Here is a 26,118-nt window from a genome sequence, read left to right as displayed (position 1 = left end):
CACTTTTCAACAACATAATTAAATTTATTAAAGATTCTGTCAAAGAACAATTCCTAAAATGCTACGTTCTTATTCGCCTTTTTCTTAAACGCGTTCCATTCCCCATACCAAGAAATAAAAGTATTCATAAGAGAAGAATATGTTTTATGGTTTCGTCAACAGGATCAATGAGACAGAGTAACGTCAAAGTGTTTCACTTCGTTCGTTTAAACTCATACAGGGAACTACTCTGATTGATAATTGAATAGAATTCAGCAATTATTGGAGAGTCGCGGAGACGTACAGTTCCTCTTTGTATCCAGCAGTAACTGTGCAAACAATCGCAATCTGGGTCGCTTAATTTCATATTCCTTCGAGAAACTTGTAAATCGTTAGCTTTACTCAGCTATTCCAGAACCATGCAAATTTCACGGTGGAACTTCTTTCTTATTGACCAATAGGTTTATGCAAACGGAAGTAAACTCGCGTGACAAAAATTCCGAGTGGACAGGAAAACAAAGTGGAAATAATACGGCGAACAGTTGCGCTCCGAAGGTATTTGGGGCGCAATGCTACAGACGAATTTCGAATCAGTCAATACCGCTTGGAAAATTTGTATTACTCAACTTTTCCTCTTCTAAAAACAAGAGGAATGTAGAAACATTTCATGAAAGAAAAGCTTACACATTCAACTTGTGAACTATGGAATTTAGTTTGAAAAATCTCTCATCGTGCGCGCAATAAAGTCAAGCAATGAAGTATACAGTCGTCAAACTCGGTGAGAATGTACCTATAATATATTATAACGAAAAACTACATCCAAACGAAGAAGAATTACATGTGCATCAAATTAATAAATGTCACCCTATGAATACAAATTAACAATGTATTCAATAGTCTTGATCATTTTATTGAAACGAACATATTTTATAACTGTGAAGTTACGATGATGTCGAACGTTTACGACTGTGCGTATAAAAGTTAAGTTGATTCATTATTTAATTTCATTCGTCATATCGCGGTGGAAAATTAAGTAAATTAGTTTAATCCAGTATATGGATGAGTGACTTTAAAGTCACACGAGCCTATGGAGGGTTAACACGTTGACTGCCATGGGAATTTTAAACGTTTCGCATAATAATACTTATTCTTTCATAACAAAGCCAAATGATATTAGAAATGTAGGTATGGGTGTATTGACGAGTGTAGGACGAATAATAATTAATGTAATCGATATAATGATTTGCGTGTGTTTTTGTATTTTGAATGTCGTATGTTATTTTTCTGGTAATCTGTCAATTCGATCCCTATATTTATATCAACGGGTCAGCGTGCGTGTGTATGTAATATGAATAAATGTTCAATACGTTGGAATATTTTGAGTTATTGATTTTCCAAATACACTTGAAGTTAACGCATGTGACGAAAGAATGTTCTAGAAGATGTGATAATGAGATGAATGTATCCGAACGTATTTATTGCGTGTGTGAACAGATATTTGATCATTGTGTTATTATACGTCGTATGAATAAGTGATCAAAATATTGTTTGCATTAATAAAATTCTCTTTCTCCTACAAAAATAATTATTAATAATTTAATATCACAGTATTCATGTTACAGTGTTGTCTAGCTACACACTTATGTTACTAAATATTTTTATTCGACATCAATTTTCTTATTGCAATTGTGTTTAAACAATTTGGAAGCTGCGGTCATCGTTGACCACCGTGACAATCAACGTGTTAACAAAAAAAAATAATAACAGTAACATTTCAGGAAACAAAAGTAAATTTTATTCTATGTCACTAAATCCGAGTCACGTAAATTAACATCGCGGATAAAAATGTTGAAATTCGCGCTAACTATAAGGACAATGTTCGTTAGGATATAGCGTTTCCAGTGTTATGGCGAAACTCTTTATTTTCACTGTAATTAACGCATTAATAAATTAATCAACCGACAAAACAATATCACGGAAATAATATAATTTTCCACGTACAAAAAAGACTGGCGTGCAGAAGTACTGCGTAAATGGAGTGACACGTATACGCCACAATAAATATTTATGCACAGTTTATAACAACAAACAACTAACAGAAAATAATCCTGTATCGGCTTCGTTGCTACAGTGCACATAGGCTTTGTTCCTTCTTTCACAACTTTCTACTTCCTCTCAATAAATTTCTCTCGAGGTTCTGTACGAGACTGGTCAATGCCGATCCGCACATCCGGATAACACACTCGAACGGTTCTATACTTTTCCTATATTTTTATCTAATCTCGACGTTCTATCCTATTCTTTTCACATTTACTTTTCCAGCCTTTTTCGCCTATTAGTCGCTAAAAACCCTGACGGGTTGATGTAACTGTAAAAATCAAGTAAAAAAGAAATATGTTCCCTTTTACCTGTTCTTCCCTAATGTTTCCAACTTCCTCCTTTTCAGGACTTTCAAAAGAAAACAAAGAAATGAAGTGACACTTGTCTCCGTTTAAAGGATATTTTCACCCTGAAGAATCAAAAAAGACCAAAAACGATTACTTCGTATTTTTATTGGAGATCTCTGCACACTTCGAAAGTTGCAAAAACAAACCGAATTTTTCGGGTTACCGCAGTTCCGTTGTTATTGTGTTTTAGAACACCGAATATGTTTATTATGCAACGTGTGTTTTCAAAGTTACATGTTACAAAGTTTCACTTATTTTGTAGTGCCACAGTCGGTAAATGTTTACGAAGAGAGAGTCACTTTCGGTTTCGATGAGCTTTTAACACATTTGCGACCGCTGACGTGGGTTTACGTCTTTTCAAATTCTATCCCTATAAAACATTTTATTCTTCTGTTCTTTTCCATCTGCGACTTCTTTAACGGAAAGTTTTTCATTTTAAACAGATGCTTATAAAACCAATATTTCAAAACAAATATTCTACTTCTCGTCCTTGTTTTAGCGTCAGACATATGCGGCAATCAGCTTAAAATTTTCTTCATTTTCACCGGCAACGAGTATTACAAAGGCAGAAAATGTGCCAATCGCGAAAGTGTTAATATGTTGCTAAAGTCGTTACTCTGAGCAGTACAGTGGATATTTTAAGCGAGGGATTTAATCAAATTTAGATGAAGAATTAATGAAAATGTTCTCAAGAAGTATTTACACAAAGATGCACAATTTTTCGGACACCAGTTACATTTAATAGAGAACACGTAAATTTCTCGAACTCGTTAGTTATATTCATAATCATACTTTACTTCTATAAAATTCAAAATCTAATCTTCCACCAGACACATGAAATTTTATTCGAATATTCGCTTTTCAAATAGAAGGTTCAAAATACCGTATAAAAGCGATTTTAATAAAAATCCACCGTTAACAATGGCAATAATAAATGCTTGGATACTCGCAAGCCATTACGAGTCGCATTGATGCAGCAACGAGCGAGCACCTGCGCAATTGCAAAACGCGATCGCATTATTCCACCTACTCCTTTCTATAATCTCACGAGTAACCAACAAATTATTCCCATTACAACCAACAAAGCTCAAAGTAAATTATTCATTTCACCACTCAGCGTATACACAAATTATATGCAAATTGATACGAACAGTATCGCAGAAAATGTCTCGTTTCATTCGACAATTGTTCCACCGTCCACATAAATCTCCAATCTATAACACAGGTAGCCGTGTTATATAGGAACGGAACGACAAACGAACGAAGCAAGAAACCGAGAGATCCGTCTCCGTGAAGTTACCCGAGCGTGAACCCGGCGGTGTATTAATCTAGCCGCAAGAAACCTGGACGAATTTATTGTAGCCTTGAAGGGGATACAGCATAATAAAGGGAGCGTATTACTCAAGCGTTTACATATTAATCGAGGTTAAAGAAAAGAGAGAACAGGTGGTCGTTTATCCCGAGAACGGCTCGTGCAAGGGTTTATCCTCCGATACCGTTATAACGACGTGCTCGTGCAATTTCCCTCGCGTCGTCACGGCACCGAGGCATATTGCGTTTCCCAGACACGCGAATGATGTATGGTCCTCCGGGTGTCAAATGGAGGCGGAGACAAGACACGGTAGAAGAAGAACCGTCTCATGGCAAGGAAAACTTACCCACGCAGGACTTCCCATCGGATGACAAGGCTTTTTCGTCACCGTCGCAGGCGCAAAAGAAGCTACCGTCCGTGTTCTCGCAGACCTCCGTGCAACCCCCGTTGTCTACCGTGCACTCGTTGATATCTGCAAGCAGAAAACCGAGTTCCGTTTATGCATGAGAAACGCATCGCCACAATTTAAATATGCTCGCTGAACACTCGTACGGAATCACGATTTATCTTGCTACGTCTTGGCCTCCCCAGCGATTTATAAAATTTTCAGAACCGCACGAACTTCGTGCTCGATTTACTAATGTCCCGTAATGAAATTACAGGTCGGCCCGCGGTGAAATATCATTTTGAACAGCGAATGGAACAGGGTATTTTGAATCGTGGGTACGTGTAATCTTGGATATGATGTGAGTTGTTTGTTGTAGTGAATTTTTGAAATAATGAACAGATAATTAAATACAAATAGATTTAACTGATGTGTTAAGTAATTATCTGAAAATATGAAACGTTTTTCTAAAGTGTAGCGTTTTCTTGCCATTTTTCATTGTCTCGTTAAATTATATGATTCTAAATAGATATATATTATCGATGAATGTTTTCGAAAAAGAGTTTCACTCAAAGCTAATGGTTCAAAACATGTCTTAAAATTTCGATTGTATGTCGTCTTGCTGATTACTTTTCTGCAGACTTTAAAATAAAGATATAATGATCGTTTATTTTATATATTAGTTTAAAAGAATTTTCCATAATTTTCTATAATTTTATCGGAAATGATCAAATTTATTTTAATGACAAATCTAATTTGCCTATATTTGTTATGATTTCATCTCTAATGATCAGATCCTCTGTCCGTTAACTTGACAAGAAACTTGAACTGCGCAAGGCTTTGATCGGTACTGTCATGGAAGAAAATGCTCGTTACGAGCGAATAATGGAAATGCGACGGTACCTAATATCACTGGAAATCCTTTTCCCAATATCGCAGAAACCTTAATGGACGATAATTCTACCAGACACAATGTGAATTGCGGGAAATATTATGCGTTTATTATTGCGCCGTTCGCATCCATGCTATGAATGAGAATATTTTGCTAAATAAATTTAATGACGTCCCGTCAGACTTTTAAAAATTTGGATAAGCGCTTTTTAAAAATTTCAAATATGTTCATTGATAAAAATTTAAAAATCACATAATTTTAATGAATATCATATCTGTTTTCTATTCACATTCACATTCACATTCACATTCAAAATTCACATTTACACTTGTATACTTTGTATACAAGTCAATATTAAATTTCTATTTAATAACATGCATTCTAATTGTAACATCCTTTACGGATCCCTACGAACATTTATTTTTTACAATAAAAATGTAATGAAAAACAGTCATTTTTCATGAGGATTAAAGTTTGATAATCAAACTCGGAGAAACGTATGAAATAATATAATCGAAAGGATTCTGAGTTTGTTCAATGGAAAGTTAACGATGACCTACAGGCAGCAAAGAACGAAGTTTAAAATTTATTTTCTTTGGAAACGCGCCACATCTAATATGATATATCGACCGAAGTTGTATGGAAGTGAAACAAAATTATTTAAAATTAAGTTGGAAAACGGTCATTTATTTTCAATGCTTCTTTGAGAAATATCTTTATTCTATGAAAATTCTTTTATTGGGGCCATGAAGAACAGAAAATAATGTATATTATGTAATTGGTAAGTTTGAGAAATAGTGTATAAAGAATTTTAATAAAACAAAAGCTAACATTAATTGTCTTTTCTTTGTATCCTCATTGTTATTAGTGAAGTACCATTTCCGAAATGCTGTTATGAACCAAATAGACTAAGTTTTTTATAAAAATTTTATTTAACGCAAGGGTTTAACAGCTAACGTATCCCATGTGGAGTAAAAAAATTAGTAATGAGTGGAAGTAATATCCGTTTAGTGACAACGAATGTCCAATATAGTTTATCAATCTTTTCACTGAAAAATCCAAATTTATATAACAGTGTAATTATCCAATTAAAGAAGCTAAGTTTATACAACAACGGTATGATTGGGGAATTAAAAAATTCAAGTTTATACAACAACGATAATTGAACAATTGAAAAACCAAGTTAATGCAGCTATATGATTGGACAGTTAACAGAAACTTATGGCATAATATAAATATAAATATAAATACATGTTAGTGATATATTTTCATAATGCTGCTCTCATAGGAGTCACATGCACAAGTTACCTTCAACCAAAATATAAAAACCTGTGAACGTTCGTCAGGACGAAATTGCAGGAACATTTCGGAATGGAAAAAAATCTAGTCACACGGGCAGTATACTGTGTGTTTGCTGAAAGGGATCGATTATGTCTTTTTCATAGGTCGAATAACGACTTTTCCTAAACGATTCTCGCATTCTTTGGCGCAGTGCCACCGGTCGACAGATCAATTGTCCACGCGATGACGTTAAATTGACCGAAATGGAGGTACAAGGGTCGACCAGATTGCGATTGCCTCGAGTACTTTCAATGACCGCGAAGGGGCTCGACTTCCGTCGCTTTCACAACTGACAGATACGATTGTGTATACACGTACTACACAGTTGGGCATGCTACGCAACGCCGTGTAAGTACCGCGGTATAATACTCGGCTACAATAGAGAATGAAGGGACGTTCATTTTCGTGTAGCTTTCGGATCTCTAGTTCCCTTTGCGACGGATAAAACGTCACTTGATTATCGCCCCCTCCTATTCACTTTTATATTCCTGCTGAATACATTTTCATTGAAAGCGTTACGGGGCAAGAAAAAAATTTCAACGTTGAAAATTTTACTAACTTTAATTCACAAAAGAACGAGGACACAAAGATTCACTCTTTTATCTGCAGTGGGTGGAAATAGTTTTTAAAAAAATACAGAACTTAGTTCTCCGGTGATAACATCCGGTAAAAAGGTAGGATATTTGTATAATATATATTTTCTAGGGCCTCATTGTACGTGTGAACAATACGCTCATTCAGAATTGTTAGAAATTTACTATTAAAAAATAATGTAACACAAACTTTTTTACTAGACCAAAGAAATTCGTATACAGAAATATACTTTGCCTATAGAAGAATAAAGTCGGGTTCCAGACTTAAGAAATCAGCAAAATAATACAATGAACCATATAAACATTCATGTTGGAATTCCGTTGATTGCGTGAAATTAGAACGAATCGCACAAAAACGAAATTAGGTGTATTGTATAGCTTAACAGGCGTTAATTGCAGGTGGACTGTACGGGTTAACGTTTCGAAAAACTCATCGTATTGCACCAAAAATAAAATGTTGATCTACAATGAACCTAACTACGGTGACAAGTCGTCGCCGCGGCGATTTGTTGCAAGCCGCTCGTCTACACCGGACCTTAATTAACGCATACATCGGTTCAATGCCATTAGTCACCCCCACGGCCTCTGCGAGACGCTATTGATGGTTGACACTGCCCGTTCCCGAAATCAGTTCCATAATTATACAGAGTGAGTTAATCGCGACGAACATGTAAAGCATCTCTTCATTGGTTGTACCACAAAATGTTTTAACACGTCAGCTACCGGCATCATATGTTTGCGATGAACATTTTGCGCACTGTGTGAAGAAAAATAAATTGTTTTTACGTGTATTTTTATTTAAAATAGTAACGAATTATTTATCATGTAGAAAGTTGGCAAGGTTTTATTCTTGAATCTTGTTTGCACCGCATTAACACGTTGAGTGCCACGGTGGTCGTTTGTGACCGCACGTTCTTTGTTCTATAGCGCCACGGTGGCCATCGGTGACCAGAGCTTCAGAATTACGAGAAAATGATTATAGCTCGTAAGATAAGTGATGTCGAATACAAATGTTCGGTAACGTAAGAATTGTGATATCAAATAATTAACGCTACATTTACGGACGTTTATTGTACACCTTATTCTACTGTTCTGAATAATATTATTGACTTAAACTGTTATTGAATAATGTTTAAAAAGTTCAATATCCATCAAAGTTTGAAAGTGCAAAATGATACAGAACTCTCGTGATACGAAAAAATATATAAAATATCCAAAGTGTAGTGCGTTTTATACGGTTTGTTAGAGAAAACCATTTTCCGCCGTAATTCCATTCTGCTAATTATATTCTTAAAAATTTTAATTTGTATGGAGATCCGCAATCTGGTCATAATCCTGCATACGAGACACACTGATAAATGGATTCGTGGACTGTGTGTTCAATTTTGGCCCAATAATCCTGCAGGTCAATTTCCATTTCTACAAGATCCGATAAGTTTCTGTGATACCTATCTATATTTAGTATTGATTTGCACCAGAAATATAAACTTCATTATTATTTAACCCTTTGAGTGTCAAAGAGCAATATATCGCTCCTTTATGCACTTGCGAAAAATTTCTTTTCCAGTTTATTAGTAATAAAGGAAGTCTAACGTGTTTTTAGCATTGTGTAAAAATTTTATGAACTTTAGATCAAAATTGACCGAAATATAAATTTTTGTTTATAATCATGCATCTTTATTTAAAATTGTCTAACATTTTTCGAATATGTATGAAAATTTCCACTGACACTCAAAGGGTTAATGTACACTTTTTCATTATTACTTGTACAACACAAAAATACAATTCACATTTGAAAACATAAATTCTCCTTTAATAGTTATATTATTTTCTCATTTACAAAATTGGTGATAGATATTAGCACAACACGCAATAAAGAGTCGAATCACACAGTGGAACTTAGAAGTAAGTAGTTACACATAAGCAACCTTTACTAATCATCAGCTCGCAGTATTTTATTTACGTATATAATGCAAATTGCTGTTTGTGAGATGTATTCCACAGCTGCTCGTTAAAATCGATGTTTATTGTCAGGACTCAACGAATATGTCAAAATCATTAACAGAGATAATATCTTCCCGTTTGATTCCAGTCTTTGTAAATGATACGAAGAACATTTCAGTATAATTTATTAGTTTATTGAATTTTGCTCAGTGAAATAATTTAAATTCAAATAAATACAAATATCATTTTGTTTTTTTCGTATCATTCGTATGTCACATAGAATATTGATCTCATGTCTGTTTATTATAGATATCATATGTTAGACCCTTCAATTAGTTATGAAATGGCAATTATATTACCCCAATTATTTGCGGCTTCCTAGCTAAATGAATTTAAATTCCACCCCTCTAACAGAGTAAGCGATAGTGTCTGTATGCATAATGTATTACGCTTCCAAATGTCAAAGTACATATACCGAAATTAGTCGTCCGTGCACATTGATATGTTTGATCAGTTTAACCACCCAATTCATTCGCTTCACTGATTATAAATACAATGCGGGGCATCATGTTTGGAAATAGTATGCCACGTTTGCCAACAACGATACATATACCACTTCAATAGAAGAAAAAATCGTATAACCGTTAACACTTTTAACACGTTCACGCCGGCATGTACCACCGGTGGTACACAGTTACTTTACAACATTAAAATAAACTAACGTGTTAACGTTATCATTAAATGAAATTGAAGCCATAAATTCTAAAATAACACAATTCCAGTAACTATTATTCCGAAAAAATCAATCTTTGATTATATTATATCTTCGTTGATTTAATATGTAAGTTATCATTATATGAAAATCATCAGTTTTAGTTTTCTGAATAGAGTTTATCGATAACAAATACTTTTTTATATTTTAACATTTTCCAAGTTTTAGTGAAGCGGTAAATAACCAATAATGATAAGGTTGCAAAAATGATGACTGTTCTTCGTAAACGAGGAAAGAATACTTCGCACAATGTTACCGTTGTGACGATGTTTTGAAATATAACGATACTTTCAAAACTTGCTGACAAATGTACTGTATATAGAAAAGAGTATGTACATAGTAACAATAAATGGATACGCTGCGCAATATAACGAGTGCACAGATGAAAGTAATCAAAAAGCAATTTTACGTTAGAGTAGTTTCGTTTGTACTGAAATCGATTACACCTGTATAAAACTAAAACATTTCGATAATACTTTTCATGCCAAATTCCCGGATGTAAGCCAAAAAAGTTTCCTCCAGCTTATTATGAACAACTGTAAAATGAAATATGATAATGTTCTCGGTAGACAGAATTAATGTGCCTGACATCCAAGATTTATAGAGAACGAATTTAATTTCATTCAGATTTAATTTTCAGAGGTACCACGGTAAATTACTCGTCACGATTTTTTCATTTTATATCTGTTCAGTTGATCTACATAAAACGATCAGAACTGGGGACAGTTTAGATGAAAAATATTTCAAACTGATTACTCGTTATTTTAAAAATGTCGCAAATGCAGTTTTCTCTGTTTTGAGAGGACAGTAATTTAGCAGGCTTAATTTGTAACCTAATAATCATGTAACACTTTTATATCAATCCATGTAGCAGGTCATTCTCTACAAAAAAGTATTAATCTATCTGTATCAACAAGCCATTAAAACGGAAGAAATTTTGTTTGAAACGTTCTTTAAATAACTAGTAATTTTTTAAGTAGAATGAGACACTGTATACTTGATTGTAACTTTTTCTAATAAAACTACGCTGTTATTTAGTACAGAGGTAACAAGTTAGCTAGAAGGACAGCACAAGGGCAAGATGAGTAAGTACTCTGTCCGCTCCGCCTGACAGCACAGTTGACACTTTCATAGTCTTTCGTAACTCTCCGCGTGTGATCTGATTAGCAGATACCACTATTTCAGCCAATAATAAAAATTAGCGCGATAGAAAGTAGGACTATTAAAGTTTAAGGAGTGGTGAAGCTATGAGACACAAAGCAGACCCACATTCCTTTGCCCAGTCATCCCTGCATTACCATATCTGTTCATAATATAACAACCAGTGATAAGGCAAGTATAATGGCACACCATTTAAAGTCAATAAAGTTTGTATCTCTATCGTGATGGAATTTGTTAAAGCAATTATTCTTCATGCCAGATATAATCGGTAGGAGGAATAACATTCAGCCCTCCTCCCAAGCTTTTTACACAAGTCGTATATAGTTTTACTTATTTGTATGTATTAATACTAGAACTACCGAGCATTTAATACGATTAATATGTAATCTCTATAAAAATTGTAGAAACAGATTATTCTTGGTTTCGTTAGACATTCCTTACAGTATTCAAGTGAAACTATTTATTTTCAAAATCTTTCGAATACTCAATGTTTCGAAGATATCAATAATTGCGAAACAAGAAAACCGGAACCAGTCATTTTGATTTGTACAGTAGTCCTAGTGTTAAAGACGAATATGATAGTTGTTTTTGGTGAGATGGAAAAAAACTGGAAAACGCAGGAATGGAAGAACCTCTATAATTGAAACCCACGTTAAATGCATTTGATTATGTCTTAAAACAGTTCTGTGTTGAATCGAATCTTCTAAAAATGTTTTGAACAAAATTCTGACACAAATGATAGAGTGATATGAGTAAGCCTGAGTTTTACGTCGAGTTCTGACTGGAGGAATTTCTGGCAATTATAAAATCGAAGTGTTAGCGTGCCCTAACTGCATTCCCGCCTGAGAGAAACTGACTCCGCCAATACCAATCTATATTATTTTTTTCAGGGGAGAAAGTTGTTCAAAATATTGGCTATTACAACTAACGCCCATTTTTAATATTACATATTTTTTAATGTACATCCAATAGATAATGCAGTCTGCGCAGGGAATTGTTTTAGTTGTGTCTACATGGACGCAAGTTTTTTGCAATTATTTTGAAAACTAAGACCGAACGGGGTTTTTAAATTCATTTATTTAGGGAAAAATTGTTTAGATTCATATACTCGACAACATATCCAAAAATCATGGAAATTGGTGAAAGGATCTCTTTTCTAAATTGTTGCCGAAGTCGTTGAACGTCATGTAGCTCCTAGTCTTCATAACTTTGTTCAGAAGATGGCTTTTTGGATTATATGATTTCTATACGGACTGACTGATAAAGAAAACGAGTTTAAAAAAAAATCTACTTCTGCCAAAAGTGACTACGATATTCGTATTCAGAATGTCGAAATCAGTAGAATAACATACGATTTATTCAGACTGATAAAGTATTATCAATCAGTAATGTATAATCGGTAGTAATTATATCACTTCGTATATACTAAAATTCTGTAGACGAAAAATGATTTCTTATGTACAGTCAATTTTTTAGTTTCACTGAAAATTAAAAATCGGGCCTAGAACACCCCGTATAGGGCGAGTAACTGTTTATAAATTCATTCGCGCATTATAGCGAGCAGCTGGACGAAGTTACGTCTTTTTCTGTACTGTAGAAACTGAGCCTTGTCTCAACGGGGTTGAAACAAATTGTCAACTTGTTATCGGAATTCTGAATGTGGGCGAGCCTTTAAACGAAACCCCTTAAATCATTCTCTTTTCTCTCGGTGGCTGGTCTCTCGGTTCCTGTGGGCGAATCCGCTTTGAATGCAAAGTAACACCGGCAAATCGAGAATACGGCAAACAAGGGAAGCAAGTTACTCGAGTTCCGACGTTTCCTGTTGACCTTGGATTCGGAATAAGCATTAGAGCAGTTTCAAGTATTGACACACTTCGCCCGTTATGAATAGACTACGGATCTTCATGCGCTAATAGCAAATGCAACTAAATGAGATCCAGCGAAATCAAAATTTTAATAAAACCCCTCACAGAGTTGGAGAGCGTTTCTTTTGATTAATAGTTTCGAACTTGTTCCAGTTGTTGTCATATTATTCTTAAGAACGTGAATTTGCATTTAAATCCGTAGTCTAGTTATGAGGTACAACTGTATTAAAGCAAATAATCAGATGACAAATACTACAATAGTAACGGACAAAAATCTGTTTTACAAAATCTTTATTAAAAAATGTTTTAAATATTTTACTATAAATATTCATGATTTTCTCATGAAATACCGATGGTACTTCTTTGCAATTGACGTAAAGAAAAATTATAAATCAAGGAACAGCAGTATTCTATTTCATTTCGTGTATTAATACATTATTCGAAATTCGAGATCGGATCTCAGACCTTATAATTCTGCTGCATAAAATCGAACGGTGACTGAGATTCAACTACCGAGTGTAAAGGGTTAACGCTATTGGAATATCGCAGTTAGTGCATGGAGTCGAAGCAGATCCAAAATCCGTGTATGTCGGTTTCTACATCAACCTGTTTCACTGAGCTCCGCACGCGGCACATCTTGCCCGACAGTCAATTTAACAATAGAAGTTACGATTTTGTACGTATTCTAAAATACACGTATATTAATCCCTTAAGTCCCAAATCAAAATTTTTCAGAAAAAATACATTTATTTTCACAATACACGTTTTCCGACGAGAAACGCTCTTCAAGAAATTAATTATCCGTATTTTGACAGTCACAATGACGTTGCATCGATTAATTTCTCGTTATTAAATATGTAACGCATGATTTTTCGCGAAAACAACAAAAACTTTTCAATAATTGTACATATCAAAGAGTAACAAAGAAATGATAAAAAAAATTCATACCGTCTTTTAAATCTTTTATTTTAAAGAAGAGGCTCGTTACCAAATTGTTACAAGAAATATTATGAACATTTTACAAACAGTTATTAATTTTGTTGGAGATATAACCAGACTGCAAAAACAAATAGAATGTTTCTAAGGATTAGAATCGCTTTAATACAATTATCGTTGAAATGTAACTTCCAAGTGTGCTTTAAACAAGTTTTAAGTACGTTATTAGCATCTAGATTACTGAGTACTGCTTGCCAAGATTTAATCGCAAAATTCGGAAAATCCATTCAGAAGATACAAAGCTCAGAGTTGAACAATTTGCAGTGAATTATTTACCGTGGAAGCGACGTTCTTTCGGTGGAGTGAACGCCATTAGCTAGAGTCGTGACTTAGTGAAATTTAGCGGAAGGCAAACATTTGTTAAGTTGTGAACTTCATTCGATTACACTAATAGTTCCGTGGCAGTCGGTTTGTACAGTGGCAGAAAGCGAGGAGATAAAGTTGTTCGAGCATCACGAAATAAATCGATGTTTAATGTTGTTTAATATTGTTCTTATGAAATTTTCCATTTGCCAGTGAACAAGCTTGAAAATGGTCAGACTGAAATGTTAGTTTCAGAGAAAGATAAATAATATTTTATTTCAAGAGTATACAAGGAAACTGTCAAAAATATTCAAAACGCGCGCCAAAGTGCAAAGCATTCCTTTACATTGATAATATTTGTTTATATCGACTATCTTCGCCCCATGAATCCTGTTCAAATTGTAATTCATTGTGATTTAAAATGCTTCTTCTTCACACACAGTTTATTAATTATTATCACATAGTTCAGAATTATTTATTAATTATATATACATTAATTATTTTCCCCTTTTACACGATTTGTCTGATTTAACACAAATCAGAAAAAGATGTTATTTCCCTTTTACATGATTTGTTTTGACTTCACATAATCACCCGAATTCTAACATGAATTTTTATACATATGTTTCATTATATTATCTTGCTGATTTTTTAGGTCTGGAACTAATCTATATTTTCCATAGGTACGACATATTCTTCACGCGAATTATCTATCCTGCAAAAACAAAATTGAACGTATATGAAATTCTTTCAATTCGACTGTCGTTCAAGACCAATAATATCCTATCTTTAAAATAAACAGGCGATACAGCCTGTGGACCTAACAAACACATGATACGATTCAAATAGTGTGAACATTGAAATGAAGAAAGCATCAACGACCCTATCAAATCAAGTAGTTCTCTGGCAATAGCTGATGCGAAATCTTGATCCAATATTGCAATAGCGTAAGCTACCGACCTACGGAGTGGATCCATGTGCAAGGTAATTCGATTACGTTACCCGGATCGTCTAGAACAGTATTATGGGGCACGACTAGGACTGGGTGCCAGAATCTCGTTAGGACGCTCATCTCCCTATGGGGAATTGTTATCGTGCTACCCATCAGTTGGCTGTTCTGAAATTTCGCGCTGCTAAATGAACGACAAATGCAATTACCACGCCGATAGAAGAACAGAATTGTTATGACCTCGGTGGACATTTTTATTGTACTTTCAAAATATACGTATATAAGAAAGTAATACGTTTTCTTGAAGACTTTACGTGGATCGCGAACGTTTACGCAAATTCCCATTTTTATAGATTTCTTACCATTTCATTGGACTATGAATGAATAGTATGCTTCCGGTATTAAAATACCCCAAGACAACACGTATGTATTAATGATCTGTGTCTATTGTGTACATTTAGTGTGCCTTTAGTTCGTACATTCCATTTGTGTTCAGTGTATTCACATTTATTCTGTTGTCAGCAGCACACTATTAATAGTGTTTCGTAAAACAAGGAAAATCGTACTTACTCTAAGTTCTAAAGCATCATTGTCACGAGAAAATTTCAATCTTTAAATCTATTTCAAAACCATAAACCAGACATGTTAAATTAAAATTTGCAATAGAAACTATCAATTTCAGTGAATGTTAAATTCAGTTTACATTACATTAACATTTCAAAAGAGGTTAAATCAATCATAATAGTTTTCGCATGCTTCTTGGAATTCAATGTTAAATCAAAGTACATACAATTACTCGGAAAATTGAACCGTTATGTGCCTAGCCGTATACAGTGCGTTACTGACATGATCCCTGGCCTGCGGCTCAAAAGTGAAGAGGGGCGAAGAGATTCGGCCGCAAGCTCCAGCTCAGCTCGCGGCTCGGCCAGTAACCAAGACGTGCCGAAACTAATTTCGCCATTACTACCGGGCCTAGTACCGCGAGTTGGACATCTCCTCTTGCCCCTCTTCACCTTTATGTCAGGGGCCGGCTGGTTTCACATCGGTAACGCACTGTAGCCGTATATGTGCTGAGCCGCGGAACGAAGGATCCAGACGGCCTATACCGAGAACGTACGGTGGTTGAAGCGTCACTGTTGCTATAACTACCGGGCCGAGCGCGGCGGGTTTGGGCATCCCCTCTTAATCCCGCAACCTGCGTAGCCGATGGAGCGGGTTCTAATTCGGAAGAGGCGAGCTGTACAAACTTCTCTGTACTCGATTTAACCCTTTCGCGACGGCGCACCTGTACCATTCTTCGCTGCTTTTCGCAACAGTGCGACTGACCATACTTTGCCACTTTTCGCGACGGCGCGACTGACCATACTTTGTCGTCGTTCGCGAAAGCGCAAGTGAACCATACTTCGCCACCAATGTATTTATAGCTTTATTTTGAGTTCGCTGTTGAAATAAAATAATAATATAAAAAAACCAATAAGTGACTGCCGTATCTAGACGGCGTCAGCCGCTGTAAAGTAATAAATGACTGCCGTATATAAGCGGCGTCAGCCTCTGTGGACCAAAAAGTGGCTGCCGTATATACACGGCGTCAGCCGCTGTGAGGCACCAAGTGACTGCCGTATATACACAGCACCCGTCGCCAAAGGGTTAATATGAAAATTCTCGGGGTTGCATATTTTTATCAGACAAAAAGACGTTATCGTATATTTGTTTCTTATTTTTTTCATATAAAATCACCTTCCACTCATTTGTAAAGTTATTCGAATGCATCGTGCATAGGAGTGCAAGTGCATACGTGTAAGAGAGAAGAGTGAGGATAGGGAGAGAGGAAGCAAGAGAGAGTGATATCATCGGAGAATATGTGAGCAATATAATTGTACATTCATTATAAGTGTTTCCCCTTCCTAATAGACTGTTATTAAAAACTTTTAATATCCCCTTCATCTCGGCACCGCATGGGATTTCCTGAAATTAATTGCTACAACAACAATTAATGAAGCACAAAAGGCACCATGATGCAAACAGAACGTTCTCTTTTATCACTTCCTCACACACCAACATACAAAGGTCCGAAATTTACAATGATGAGCAAAAGTGTAAAAACATCTTTTGAAGAACACGATATGAATTAATCATTTAAATTAATTTATAACAATTGATACTTGCGTTTACAAGTTACTTTAGTAAATAAAATATGGAGATTTATATTCGTTTACACTAACAATGTTCAGAGTACTTTAAAAAATAAAATTCCGATATCGTTTTTAAAATGTTGTATTTTAATATTCTATTCGTGAAGAGATGTTATATTAATCCTTTGCAGAATAATGGCGAGTGGGGAACGTGATGAAAATTTTTACCTCAATTTAATAAATCGAAGAATAAATTTATTTTATTAATATCAGTGTTTTACCGTCAAACTAAATGTGAATTTACTGCGAATAAAATATTCCTTTGAGTCTTCGCAGACTATTAATGGTCAAATGAATTTGACAGGAATAGTCATCATGAAAATCGTATGACAAAGGGTTAATATTTTCTTGATTTTTCCTTATATAATTTTTAGCTCGACGTTATACTATTCCTATTGTGTTCGTATCCACGAGTGTGTACTCGATGGAGGGTTTTCATATTAACTTAGCCTTCTGTTAATGATTGATTACAAATGTTCTATTAGTTTAATATTAATGCTTTATTTTCACTGCTGCATTATTACTGATACTTATATAAATTACTTTGCAAGATATTTGAATATTGTTCCATACGTGTGAATCTTTGAAGCTCCACTAAAATCAACATGTTTGCGTGAAAAACAATTTCAGCGCAAGAAGCTATCCTAGCTCCCTGTCATAGTTGTTTTGTTTTGATGATGTTCAATACTGAAACCTTCCATCCAATTCAAGCTACTTTGATCTCATCCGATCATATCATCTTTTCACAATCACTTATAGGTGCCTACTAACAATATAAGAATTAACAAATTCTTCTCGCCGTTTAATATTTTTCTTTTTCTTTTTCTCTTTATCTTAATCTTTTTTGTTTATTTTTTCTTTAAGCCAATTCTTCTAAAAAAACTCGTGATTGGTTTGTTCACTAGTTCTATTGTTTGCATATTTAAACATTTCAAACGAATATGTCATAGTATTTCATTCTTTGGTTATTCTTTTAATTGGCGCATAATTAAATGTTTTCTTTGTCTTTGCTATTATTTTGTGGCACATTTTACATTTACATGTAATTTAATTAATTAACAATCCATCAGCATTCAAAAATATTATTTTGTTCTTGCTTGCGTTGAATGACATCATTTCAGATTTTATAACTTAAACAATTGATTGAGAAAGACTGAACAAAAAATAGAAGACAGAGAAATTATGGTGACTTTTTATAACAAAATTACGATTCTTGCCAAACTATCATTAAGGAGTTGTCATTTTCACACTGTGTGTATAAAAAGCTACACACATTCTAGAATTTGACGAATACATAAAAACAACAAATGTTAGTTGAATACGCAAAAAATTATTTTTTCCCCTTTTTATGCTTTGAAATTACAACCACGACATAAAAGTCCTGCTAACATTTTCATAAAACGTGTAATAGTAATACCAACAATTATTTTCTAGAAATGAGTTTTAACGTGCACCGTTTTTTCTACACGCAGCATAAAAAGCGTTCATTATTCTTTCCCCGTATTATCATCTGTTCTTTATACTTCTAACGAGACGTGCAGAACTGTAAACACTGCATCAAGCTATTATTTTTTTAAATACTTTTTACACTATTTATCTTTAAAAGTATTTTGCATGTTACCAATATAAACGAAAATAAGACATTACCTTCCATTTGATAGACTCCGCTCGTAATTATAATTGATGAACCTTTCTAAACTAAATAAAATTATAATTTATTGTTGTATTTTCCGCAGTACAACTGTTTGAAAATTAAACTCTTGCTAATCACTACATAGTCTGATTCACGAAATTATTAAAATATCATATATAATAAAAATAGAATCTCCAGGATGATAGATATTTTTAAACTTTTGCACGTATAATCCATAAGTGTGTGGATTATGCGCATAAATTTCAATGAAGTTGAACAATATATGTCTGAGGTAGAATGGTTTTATTAGGTTAATAATTTCCTCCATATTTTAAATACTTTAGTAGATCAGGGTATATTCGCGAACACTTTGATTTCATTCGTTATGAAAAATGAACACCTACTTTGACCAATAAAATTTTTGAAAATATAACTTTTCGAAAAATTCTCAAATTTTAAATCTCTTCAAATTTGAGATAATAGTATGTCATAATGTTTTAATAAAATCGTAAAAATAGGTTTATCAATAACATTCCCATTACTGTAGATAAACATGATATCACCTTTCTGACATTAGTCAACACATTGATTCTCCGTTTATGATTCTATAGAAGTTTCCAACTTACCAATAAATAATACTAATTATAATCAAATAATTAGTACCATCAGTAAATATTCATATAACTATATATTCATATAACCATTACTGTTGAAAATTGTTTTGCATTCATTGCTTATAAAGTGTTATGCAAGGAATAAAATTCTATTTAACCTCAAATTCGTAGATCCTGGCAACTAAAATTGAATTTTCTATCAGAATCCATAATCTATTTCTGCGCTTCATTTCTCGTAATTCTTTCAGTGGAAATAGAAATGTAAGACAATAGGGAATATTAGATAGTACTGTTATAAACAAAATATTACGCTGTTTTATAACGCTGTTTTCACAATGTCGCCAATTGCAGATTCATTAAATGAATTCTCGATTTATTTCAATATTCATTATAAACTACAAATGCTTATGTAAATGCAGACTTCCACGGACTAATTGTCGCATCAAACAGAAATTTATTTATTCCATGTATAACGGAATTTATCTCGATCCAGATGAATTAAAAATCTCGTGAAACTTCAGTAAATTATTTCATTGTTGAATTGCAGTTAATAGGGTTTACCATAAATACGTAAAATACATAAAATATATGATACCCGCAGTTCAGTTATAAATGCACAGAATATAATCCGCAAACTGATTTACTGTAACGAAAAATATCCGTCTAAGGGCTTTACGGAAATCCGATTTCCTACTAAATCGGTTAGAAGGATTAAACTACTTACCGATACAAGTTCCATCAGGGGTCGCCTCGTAACCCGGCAGACAGGTGATCGACAAACTGTCCAGTATCGGTTGATCTTTCAGCTCCATTGGCTCGGCGCATCGATAAGATCCCGGCGTGTTGATGCAACCATAACGACACATTTCCGTTTGCAAATCTGGTTGAACACACTCGTCCACATCTGGAACAGATATTACACATCTAATGTTTACTTGTACAAAACTGCAATAGTATTAAGTCATCCCATAAATAATGCGGTTTTTTTTATATTTTGGATTTAAACAAGTTTTGTTTATCTTAATTTTTAAAGACGATAGAAATATAGAAAAACCGCATTATTTATGTGACGACCAAATACATACAGTATTGTCGAATTTATAATATAACAGAAGAGAGAATAATAATAAATTAAAATACTATATCGACCAAAATTTCTTCATTCAACACTTCCTTTCCGAAGTGTCGACTGCGCGAGTTTCAAAGACAAAGAATAGACCGACGCGTCTATTCGCGACTTACACTTCCAACTTCCCTCGAACACTTAATGCGCGCGTATCAAACAAACATTCGAAGTCGATTATCCGGAAGCAAAGCCTTCCGGGGAACAATCTTATTCTATGTTTTCGATTTATTTATTCATGTAGATTCACCCTCTTCTCGGCTTACGAGTTCCGGAACATCTTGCGCACTCTGCATTATTCGAAGTGCAGGTTCACACGATCGAGTTACTTATGTCGCATCGTTCGCATGGTCACCCAGAAATTCAATATTCTTCACGTCCCATTTGAAGTGGGTTATTGAAATTCCCTCGTGATTTCACGGTAAAAAACAAAGGGAAGAAAAAGAAGGAGGGGAGGAAAGAATTTGATTACCTTGGCAAGTCTTCCAATCGTCCTCCAGGATAAAACCGTCAGGACAGAGACAAAACACCCGGCCCATCGTGGAGAGACAGGTGTGTGAGCATCCGGCGTTGTTCACGCTGCACGGACCTGCATCCTGACACGTGTGGTTATCGGCCGACAGGACCGAGTCTTGTAAACCATCGCAGGAACATTGATAGCTCCCTATGGTATTCCGGCACGTATCCTGGCAAGGCCCATGTCCATTGTTCAACAGACACTCGTTAATGTCTAGATAATAAATACAGCAATAATCAGATACGATTGTATTCGTCTTGTGTTTATATTATAGGATTGGCTAGAAAGTTTCTTTAGTCTGACGTTTATATTGCGATAAAGGAATAAATAAGTTAAATGAATGAGTACAATGAAAAACTACAGTTATCGTGGAATAATTTGGAGTAACTATTAAATAAATGAATATAATGAAAGATAATTTTAATTTGGAGTAATTTGGAGTGTAACAAAATATAAGATTGGCTGGAAAGTTTCTATAGTTCGCGGTATGATGAATGAATAGATATTATAAATAAATGAACATTATGAAAGATAACAGTGATTTGGAGTATTACAAAGGCAATACATGTTTCGACACTTTCACTGTGCTAATAGATTATAAGTTTTTATTCTAGGGGTGTCATAAATCAAGGAAAAATTAAAAGTTTATATTTTTCATATTTTATATCTTTTATATTAATACATATGGCAGAATATTATATAAATGACATTATTTTTTCTCTACACTTTATTATATTTTAACAGATTTACTTTTAATCTTCGAAGTAAAAAATATCGATTCGAATGAACGTCGTAGTAAAATGGTTAATAAACTGTTACTTAAAATTAGTCGTTATCTTTTACAAAATACGAGATTATAATGAAGAAGATAATAATAAAGAAATTACTCAGGACTATGATAATTATGCGGAATCATGAGCACCTCTTCAATTTTGATGACCTCGAAACATGTTGAGGGCATCAAAATCAGGAATTGGATCAATTTTGTTATTATAGCTATATGGCAGAAGCTATAGAACGAAAACGGAAAAACTTCTGGAGCAGACAGAAATCATTTTTTTATTATTTCCCTTTTATACGTTTATGCATATTATTTCTATTACAATTGTTTATCTCTTCAATTTTATCAAACAGAGAAATATCAGTACTTAACAGAATTTTCTATTATTACATGAGACGAACGAAATATCTGTAATACATAAATACATAAAAGATATACAAAAGTGCAAACATAAGAAAGATGCTGTATATAAGAAATATATAATAAGAATATACCAAAATACATATATAAGTTCAAAACACATACTCGTGACATAAGCAGAACGTTCCATTCACATATTTATACATGCATGTATAAAAAGCTAAATGTTTGCCAAATATATTTGACGTTGCAATGAAACTATTTCACTTCTTTCCCAAATTTTAATTACAAATAAAAACTAAGTTCTCCCCACACTCGTCAATCTTTATAGTTGGAGATTAATCATATTCATTTGAATAAAATTTAATTTACTTTTGGTTTAACAACGTTAGCCTTCGAACTTGTCTTTTTTATTATTTTCATTGTTAGTTATATTTTATCACTAGACATGAGATATTAATTATAATAAATATTCATAGTTACATACTTTTGGACTTGTTAGTTTTAATTAGTTTTCGAAAGGAAAACAGAGGGATTTCGTGGCCGGGCATGTGTATTCGTAAATCACTCACCCCTGCACAAGAATCTGTCTTCGTCTAGTTTCATTCCTTTCGGACACTCACAATGAAAGGATCCCAGCGTGTTCACGCACTTATGCTCGCAACCTCCATTGTCATGGTGGCATTCGTTCACATCTGAATTTCAACGAATATGTGTGATTTATGGAATTCGGACAACTTCCCCCGGCAAAATGTTCCCGACACCTTCTGACTGAATACACGGTCAATTTAAGGGGTTACATATATCTAGATGGGTTAGAAGAATTCCAATTTCACTGTATATTTATTCTGCATATAATTAATTAATACTTGTCATACTATTTCGTTGATATTTGTTAGTTGAATGTCTTTTAATTGAAATGACTGCTATATTATGGAAATAAATGTATCTTCCTTAAAAGTTTTTATTCGGGACCTAGTGGTTTAACATAATGATAATAAAATTATATAGTTAAAACAATATATAGCTAAAATAAATTAATTGGAACATTGAAATAGACATAAGTACTCCAGATTAGATACATTGGTCCACAGAAATACTTAACATCGATACATTCATAATAGAAATAGGCATCTCACTCGCTGTATACATTATTCTCACACATACTCCGAGCATCGTTCATACGGAAATTTTAAAATATTTATTATCCGGTATATGCAACACTTCCATTATAAATGTATCGATTTTAAATATCTTCGTGGATCAGTGTATCTCTGCAAGAGGTGAAGGGAACGAAAATAAAAGTAAAATCAAGACAACAAGTTTTAAAGTTCGAGCATGAATTTGGGAATAAAATGGAAAATTGTTGGATAATACAAAAAAAGGAATAAACAAAAAGTTTGTCAAAAGTACGAATGAAAAGCAAGATTATTAAAAAGGAGTGAAACAAGTTGAAAGAAAAGTAAGCAAATAACAGAGAAATCGAGAAGAAAAGATATTGGGATTCAACAGCAGGTGCGGTACAGAGAAATAGAACAGTGCAAGTATAAAACGAACATTGTAAATATAAAAGAAGAGTCTGGTTACCAAAGTACTTAATGAAAGAAAGAAGAGGCGACAGGCAACTAAATAGAGCCAGTGGTGAAATGGAAACGTAGAGAAGTGGAAGAAGCACTGAAAGACCGTAAAGGGAAGAAAATACGATTTATACAACAACGCATATACAGTTTGAAAAAGTTGAATAAAAGATGTAGAATAATTTTTCTAATGTATCACTTTGAACTTCAGTAATTTTCCAAGAGAAATTTTGTGATCCTTTTTGCTCATTAGTATAGAAAATTTACAGAAAGTTAATAAATTAAACAGTCATATTACATTATTGTATATTACATCATGTAATATATGATATATAAATATATAATTTTTTATATAACTATATGAAGTATATATTATATATTGCACATTATTGTACATTATTATTTTGTGACGTTGCAAGTTTTCATCAACATAAACCTCAATCGAGACAATGATCTACAGCGAGATCCAATAATGAGACATGGTGAAATGCACGCGTACCAGGTCAATATTCAGAGACGATTTTCTCGAAAGCAAAACCTCATATCAACAAATTTTATTCTATATTTATCACCCTTTTTTACCCTGTATATGCATATAAGCGAAGTAGAGGATTTTTCGCACGTAATGGATGATACTTTAATATCAACCGGAAGAACTTGTCGATCACAGACGCCGAAAGCCGTCGATATTTCAATGAGTATCCTGTCAATATTTCATCTCAAGAAACTTCTTTTCTACCGACATGACAGGTAACTTTCCATGGAAAAATGGTCTCGTTCATGTGTTTTACTACTATACAATTTGCCATGAGATAAAAAGAAGATGAATACAAAATTTCGGATGGTTGAACAGCAAATGCGTTAATAAATTCAGGAGTATTTACAGAAAATATAGTAAGTGGCATAATTCGAATCTTTCAGGAAGAACAGAAGGATTATCTAACGTTACGGTGAGCTTATTGTATCGTTATGTCAAAATGATATCTTTTAGTATTGATAGTATTATTGATGATTTACAAGAAGGAAAATTGCGCTTATATTGTATGATACTGGATAATAAAAATATAAAATTTCCAATTTTGACATTCATAGTGTTTTCTAGAAAAACTTTTCAATTATTAAAAATCATGAAATTACATTACGATTCGATGTTAACAGAAAATGTTTAACATTTTTAATGACTGAAAATTAGACTATATTATTAAGCATGATTGAAGTTACATTTTATGCAGCAGTTGCAAAGTGTACAACAAATAAAGCATATAGATTTGAAAATAGCAGGCTTCAAAAATTTTAAGTGCAAATACTTAATTGCAAGACTTGGGCAACATCTTGAAGAAGTTGAACGTGCGAAGTAATTTAACTCTCATTAACTCTGGCTGCATATTTATACTGACACACTATGAACAAATATTCATACAATTGTATTGCATATTCTTTTTTTATATGTAATGTCTACACTTAAATAAAATTCTAATACATCTATAAAGGAATTCAAATAAAACAATTTTGCAAGTATTAATGTATAACAGAGTAATTAAATTTACGAATGAATATTATATATTAGTACTATTATGTATTAATATCCAGAATAACGAACATAATTCGTAATAATGTAATTAAACATTCGCTGTTTTTCGAAGCAATATGAAATAAATCTAAAATAGAAAGAGATTTGTTCAAAACTGGGCAATGTTTTATTGAAATTTGACCATTTTTAACAATCTATAATCCTGTTTAATTACAATGTTTAATTTCAATTCAAATTATGTATAGAACATATACTTATATAATTATAATACGGTAATCAATAACATCCAAATCGTGCAAAATTTAAAATTGATACATTATAGTTAGATTACGGATGTTTATAAATTTACAGTATATACAAATCTCAAAAAGAGCAAGATTTCTAAAATTTGATACAGTTTTAGACTATTCTTAATGAACTATATAATACTGTTCATACAGAAAGCAACACTTCATTTCTGTTCGGTACCGTTATACAGTAAACATCGAATACCTTTCCGGTACAAGATCACTGAACAAGCATTCGTTAGTCATCACCGCCACTTAGGGTAGGGAGCCTTTGACACAGAACAAGAGCGAGGTAACCTAAAGTTTCTACTTGAATGGAGACAATTCTATTCAATTTTATGATGCAAATACTAATTCAATGATCAAACATTTTAATTTTTTTATTTTTATCCCTTTATTAATTATACTTTTACTCGTGTAGTTCTGTAATTTTTCTGATTAAATAATACCAAACACGATATACAGTAATGCTCGCTTAAATTCCACAGAAATCTGCTCGGCTTAATTCCACTGCACATGACAACTCTTTCTCCACTACTCACTGTCTCGAGCTCAGTGTAACGT

At 33.5% G+C, this 26,118-nt stretch overlaps 1 protein-coding gene across 3 annotated transcripts in view; it reads right to left on the bottom strand.

Annotated features, from left to right (window-relative positions):
* The window catches only part of LOC116429422 (uncharacterized), an 89,991-nt gene that overhangs the window by 25,799 nt on the left and 38,074 nt on the right, over nucleotides 1-26,118 (bottom strand). For 2 of the 3 annotated variants that reach the window (XM_031982358.2, XM_031982361.2), the window contains exons 7-10: nucleotides 22,732-22,854; nucleotides 20,974-21,231; nucleotides 20,103-20,282; nucleotides 4,085-4,210 (exon numbers count right to left, since the gene is read on the bottom strand). In XM_031982358.2, coding sequence (XP_031838218.1) covers nucleotides 4,085-4,210; nucleotides 20,103-20,282; nucleotides 20,974-21,231; nucleotides 22,732-22,854 — 687 coding nt within the window. The remainder of the gene's footprint in view (nucleotides 1-4,084; nucleotides 4,211-20,102; nucleotides 20,283-20,973; nucleotides 21,232-22,731; nucleotides 22,855-26,118) is intronic. The other variant, XM_031982359.2, reaches the window with a different exon arrangement.

The sequence above is a fragment of the Nomia melanderi genome, chromosome 3 (assembly GCF_051020985.1).
Source record: "Nomia melanderi isolate GNS246 chromosome 3, iyNomMela1, whole genome shotgun sequence".
Lineage (NCBI taxonomy): Eukaryota > Metazoa > Arthropoda > Insecta > Hymenoptera > Halictidae > Nomia > Nomia melanderi.
This window is presented reverse-complemented; position numbering and strand designations above follow the sequence as displayed.